Genomic DNA, 5,852 nt, shown 5'->3' on the forward strand with positions numbered 1-5,852 from the left:
CCTTCTGAAGCTGCTGCCCCCGCGACCCGACTTCAGATAGGCGGAAGAAAATGGATGGATGGATGGAGTTTTTTTTGTTCATAATCTTTAATTATCTGCCCTACTTTCTCTTCAACAGAGGCCTTCGACAGGGAGTATACTCTGGCCTACAAAGGGCTGAACCCGGAGCAGCTCAAGTCTTTGCACCGCATCGATCGCCCACCCTCCTACTGCACCCAGTGGTGCCTTAGATATTTTGGAGCCCTCTTTATCTGAGCAGCTGGGAGGCAGAATCTCACTGGTTAAACTGCAAGAAGAGTGAACTTTAAAAAGAAAAACAAATAGTTAAATGTGGTACTTGTGTCTCCAAAGCTGCTGTTTTCCTGCTTTCCTGAAGTCTTTTTTTCAATCGGCTGCCTTCATGTTTGGGAATGTTTTTTTTGCTCGTAGTGAATATTCTGGATCAAGCTGAGCCACGTTTCTTTGCATTTACCCGACAGCTGGGTGTGCAGTTACAGTCCGCCTGGTCCCTCCTGCCCCACACCGGATCAGCAGCAGTCCTTCCAGACTCCTCCTTTGARCACTTTCTGGAGAAAAAAAAAGAAGAAAAACTTACAACCTTTACTTGTTTTTGTACATATTTCTCATTGTTGTGAAATCTGAAACCAGAGTTGCCTTCTTTTTTAAATTTCCAGGCAGCGCATCTCAAAGACAGGACTGTTTTTGTGTGCTCCCGAGTCTTAAAGTGTAAAAAACAAAATAAAATTTAAAAAAAAAAAACCGTGAACAGAGCACCGGAGGCCTCGGACAATCACTAATCATCTGTCACTAAATAAAATGGATTCACAACATTCCGGCTGCAGGGCCTTACATAAGCATCGTTCTCTGCAGTGTGAAATCAGCTGCGTAGATCAATAAACATCCAGCGTTGATGGCTGCCACACTACTGATTCTCAACACATTCAAACACAGAAAACCATTTAAAAATGACAAAAAAAAAAAAGCTCAAGCTTTTAGCTTTCTGCCTTTTTTAAACAGTAAACACCCTGTACTCATAAAGCTAACACGCCTTATAGCCGAAACTCGGCTGTTCTCTAGATGTTTTCACTCAGTACTTTTGACTAACAGAACATTAGAGCTCACACAGTGCTTGGAGGATAAAAAAAAATTAAAAAAACAGACTTTGACACGACATTCCACTAAACGCTGAAGCAGACAGTGAATCATAACAGTGCTGTGATGAAGTGAAGCAACTGATTATAGATTGAGTTATTTTTAGATCTGAGGGTTTAACGTGTACAGAGGAGGTGATGTAAAAATGTTCCATTTGCACTGCTTAGATTAAGATCTGACCTTAACCCCAGGATGTGGATAAAATAAGACTAAACATGAAATGAACAGATTTTTTTTTCCTGTCCAAACAAAAAGATAAAAAAAAAAAGAAATCTGAATTATTTATTTTTGTATTATTGATATTTGGATTGCAGACGGTTTAGAGTTTTTGTAACTAACATCCTCTTCCCCTTAAATCTGTTTTAAGGGATTCCATCCTGTACTGACTTTGTAAATTTGATTTTCTTGGTTGTACAGAAAATATTCTCTCTTTTTTTTWAATAATAGATTAAATAAATGATCTCTTACCATCCTGTGGAAAGGAAATGAATGTCTGTCCTGAACTGAGCTGCAATAAATGAGTTTATGAACTGATTGAAAATGAAATCTGACTATTTTTTTTTTTTTCATTTTGTTGCATTTTTTTATCGTCCAATGTAAAAAAAAAATTATACTACGTATTTCAGACTTCAAAATGTACTTCATCTTATACTGGTCAACAGCAATTTGGCTTAAAAGAGTTATAGGTGTTTGAAATTAAATTTATGCACAAATGAAAAATATTGGAAGTAATAATTTTATCTGGGAGATGAATTTTCAGTTATTAAACTGATGCAGCTTCTAGAAAAATACAAAGAAGAGACTTATGGATGCATCTTGAAAATGATGAGAGTTCCAAGGTTAGCAGAATAAAAAATGATTTATTGGCTTATTTTTTAGTAAATATTTTAAAATAAATAATCTAGTGGTTTTATGCACATTACGTTTAGTACGAGATGGTAAATGTCTTAAAAGTTAGAACTTAGGTCCGGAACCTAAGTGTAGTTTATTATGTGTCCTTCCGCCAAAAATCTGCCCGTGAAAGCCTCATCACAGTGAGCGCATGGATATCATCATCCGTTCATCTCKAGCTGCAGGTGTGCGTTTTGTCACCTGGCGTTTGAGGTTTTAAACAAGAAGCTTTTTGTTTGTATGTCTGAAAGAAAAAGAGAGGTAAAATGCCAAAGACGCGGCAGAAGCCCGCGAGGAATATTCAGGACAAAGGACAACAGCAGAGTCTTGAAATGCGGCGGAGCAATATGRTTCTGTTCATCCAACAGGTGGAGAAAGAAGGTAGAGTTAAAATAAACTAGACRTGGGKTTTTACGACGTAAAAACAAGTGTGCATTGCCRTGTAGCATGTCATTGCCTGCAGCATTGGACTTGCAGAATGAACTTTGACCAAGTTCAAATGTGTTTTCTATACCAGTTTGTGGCTGTCACGTGAGCAGGTGTTTGTAATTAAGGTAATTGAGTGGCAATATGAAGTTTGAAGAGATTTTTTGTTAAAGTTGCTTTAGCTGGGTTTTGAAACCTGATGTCCCACATGAAAGTCCATGACATAGACCATTAGACTGTTGGAGCTGTGGCAGAAGATGGTGCCAGGGGTTGGTTTGTATGTGTGCAGAAAGAGGCCACATTGCCAATACAATTATTGACACTAAACTGCATAATATTACAACAATAGAGCAGTATTAAGATAACGATATAGTAAAAGATCAAAAATACAATCATATTAGTATTGTAAACACTGAACTATTGAGATTAAATATAAAAAACTATGGTGCAGTACCAAGTTGAGTACAGCTGGGGGCAGTATTGGACCATTACAAGGCCCCATTGACTCCCATTTTATGAATTTGGAATAAGGATTCAACATTAATATTTCAAAAACTACAACTTGTACAGGTACCAAAAGGCATAGCAATCATTTGGCACAGGACCTTTCCAGATAGAAATTACAATGGCAGCTGTAGGACAATGTAGGCAGGAGCATTGGACTTTCAGAATGAACTTTGACCAAGTTCAAATGTGTTTTCTATACCAGCTTGTGCCTGTCACGTCAGCAGGTGTTTGTAATTAAGGTAGTTGTGTGMCATTTACAAGTTTGAAGAGATTTTTGTTAAAGTTGCACTAGCTGGATTTGAACCCTGATCTCCTGCATGAAAGCCCACAGTGCTCATCATGAGACTATAGGAGATGTGGCAGAGGACAATCCCAGGGATTGGATTGTATGTATACAGAAAAAGTTTACCTTGCCAATGCAATTATTGACATTTAAGTGCAATATATCACAGCAATAGGACAGCATAAAGACAGTATTACAGTAAAACATCAAAATACAATCATATTAATATTGTAATCACTGAACTACTGAGTTTAAATATTATAAAACTATGGTGCAGTACCATATTGTGTAGAGGCAGCAGGGGGCAGTATTGGACCAATACAAGGCTCCATTGACTGCTATTATAATTCATTAAACATTAATATTTCATAAACTATAAGTTTTACAGGCACCAAAAGGCATAGCCATCATTTGGCACAGGGGCTTTACAGATTTAAATTACAATGGCAGCTGTAGGACAAAGTATGCAGGAGGAGAAGCATGGCAAAGTTGAGATGACTTGGGTGGGAAACGAATCACAATAGTGTGCGTTGCATTGACAATGCAGACTGATAACAACAACAGTTGTTGTTTGTCAACACTAAGAAGTCCTTACAGCTTTGTTTTTAAAACTCCTGTTTTCAGCTCAAGTCCGTATAAACGAGTTAGAGTCCAAACTGGAGACCATGCTGGTCAAAGTGGACAAAGTCTTCAACGTGGAGATGATGAAGTTGCCTCCTCTTCTTCAGAACACGCTCATGTGTGATTTAACAAGCGGTGAGGCTTTTACTTACGGCTTTGGACTAAATTTATAACCGTATCGATCCGGTTCGATGAACACTCAAAACAGCCGATACATGTTCACGTTGATTATCACGATATGACGTTTTATCGCCAACATGCTAAAGCAAGAAAAATAAACTTCATTGTTGTTAAATTAGGTTTAATTTTCACTGTAAAAGCTAAAATACATGTCAGCGTATTTTCATTTTATTTAGTGTTTTTTGTTAAAGACCTGAAATTATTTACTCTTCTGTTTTAGAGGATGAAGTCCCAGTCAGTGAGATCTCCCTAGTTGTGAAGGTTAGTTCTGTTTTATTATTATTATTATTATTATTATTATTATTATTGTGGTGGTGGTTTGAATTTTAAAGAGATGTATGTGAACCTTTTCAGAGTGAGACCCGTCAGATAGTTAAGCCCCTCAGGCGAGTTCCCAGCAAAATAAGTAATTATTTATTTTAAATCAATTTATTTATCTTAAAGTGATGTTTAATTTCTTTTGAAGTGGGATTCTGTGGAAGGTTATGAGCAACATGCTACCTGTTGTAGGTAGCTTTTTGACAGAGCCCAGCATGGTGGGGGGTGGTGGGGGGGGGTATTCTGATCTGATTGGTGGTGGTTAATTTTTGTTAAACAGCAACATTAATTAGTCCAATCTTCAAAACACCTACATGTTTTGTAAAAGCTCTCGAGTGACCTTTGACCCCCTGCTGTGACCAGTCTAGATCAGGAAGCTGTTTCTCCAAACAGGTCCTTCAGTGGTCTTGCCTACGGCAGGTACAATATTGTTTAAAACCTTTCCCACAAAAACAAGCTTTAAAAAAAAAACTCTGAATGAATTGTTTTTAATTTAAACCACTGTAACGTTTTCTAAAATGTAATAGTCAAATATTTTTCATGTTTCCCCTTCTGGAGTAAAATCAGTCGATTCTCCGGTTGGAGTCCAGCGTCCCTCTTCCAAAACTCAGAAGGTGACGAGGCACAGAAAATGTTGGCTTTTTACAACTGTGCAAATGTTTGATTTCATATTTAAAGGTTTTTAATTGTTTTTAGGGAGGGAAAAGGACAAAAAAGACCCCAGCATTAGCTGGTAGTGACAACGCTGGAAACCTTATGTAAGATGGGATGAAGTTAGTTGGACGAGCTTCAGGATTTCCACCAACAACTTGGTCTAATTATTATTATTTGATTGTAGACCATCGACGTCACTCAGAAGAGTTCAGAGCTGTTTGAATCACAACCCCCCCGAGCAGATGGCAGCAAACCAGACAAACCGTAAGCTCAGGTCAGGATGGTAAAAAAAAAAAAAAACGTAACCAGTGGTTTTGAACAACGATGGATGAACTGATGGGAGGCTTGTGTTGTCGCAGGTCTGTCATGTCCGCCAGCGATCTGCCCTGTTCCATGACGGGATCTGCTGCACACGTCACTGTGACCACCGCCCGGGGAGAGGTTTGTCTGGATCCAGGCTTTATTGCCAACATTTAGCAGTCTGATTGTGACGGGGATGTGCACAGATAGACGTCAGGTGGTGCTTGAGCACCTGCCCTTTTCCCTCCAGACCAGGGGTGGGCAGTCCTGGTCCTCGAGGGCCGCAGCCCTGCATGTTTTATTTTTTCTGCTCAAACACACCTGGTTTGAATGAATGGGTGATTATCAGGCTTCTGCAGTACGGAGGACCAAAACTGACAATTAAAAATAAAAGCAGAAATATATAAATTGACAAATAAATAAATACTTAAAGTGCACCAATATAATTCAAAAAGGAGAATTTTATTTAAAGTATGTATATATATACATATATAGCGACAGACAGCTAAATAAATAAATA

At 38.3% G+C, this 5,852-nt stretch overlaps 2 protein-coding genes across 4 annotated transcripts in view; both read left to right on the top strand.

The window, feature by feature from the left end:
- Window positions 1-1,698, top strand: part of dennd4c (DENN/MADD domain containing 4C) — a gene marked incomplete in the record, with an annotated part of 49,384 nt that extends 47,686 nt beyond the window's left edge. Inside the window, 1 exon segment of the mRNA XM_014004386.1 lies at window positions 119-1,698. Coding sequence (XP_013859840.1) covers window positions 119-255 — 137 coding nt within the window.
- A 497-nt stretch (window positions 1,699-2,195) lies between these two features.
- Window positions 2,196-5,852, top strand: part of cdca9 (cell division cycle associated 9) — a 10,923-nt gene continuing 7,266 nt past the window's right edge. The window contains exons 1-8 of one of the 3 annotated variants that reach the window (XM_014004388.1): window positions 2,205-2,424; window positions 3,884-4,015; window positions 4,281-4,321; window positions 4,415-4,466; window positions 4,934-4,992; window positions 5,075-5,136; window positions 5,217-5,306; window positions 5,392-5,473. In XM_014004388.1, coding sequence (XP_013859842.1) covers window positions 2,310-2,424; window positions 3,884-4,015; window positions 4,281-4,321; window positions 4,415-4,466; window positions 4,934-4,992; window positions 5,075-5,136; window positions 5,217-5,306; window positions 5,392-5,473 — 633 coding nt within the window. In that variant the 5' untranslated portion in view covers window positions 2,205-2,309. Of the gene's footprint in view, window positions 2,425-3,883; window positions 4,016-4,280; window positions 4,322-4,414; window positions 4,467-4,933; window positions 4,993-5,074; window positions 5,137-5,216; window positions 5,307-5,391; window positions 5,474-5,852 lie in introns of all 3 variants that reach the window. The other 2 variants (XM_014004389.1, XM_014004390.1) reach the window with 2 other exon arrangements.

The sequence above is a fragment of the Austrofundulus limnaeus genome, unplaced genomic scaffold (assembly GCF_001266775.1).
Source record: "Austrofundulus limnaeus strain Quisiro unplaced genomic scaffold, Austrofundulus_limnaeus-1.0 Scaffold23, whole genome shotgun sequence".
Classification (NCBI taxonomy): Eukaryota; Metazoa; Chordata; class Actinopteri; order Cyprinodontiformes; family Rivulidae; genus Austrofundulus; species Austrofundulus limnaeus.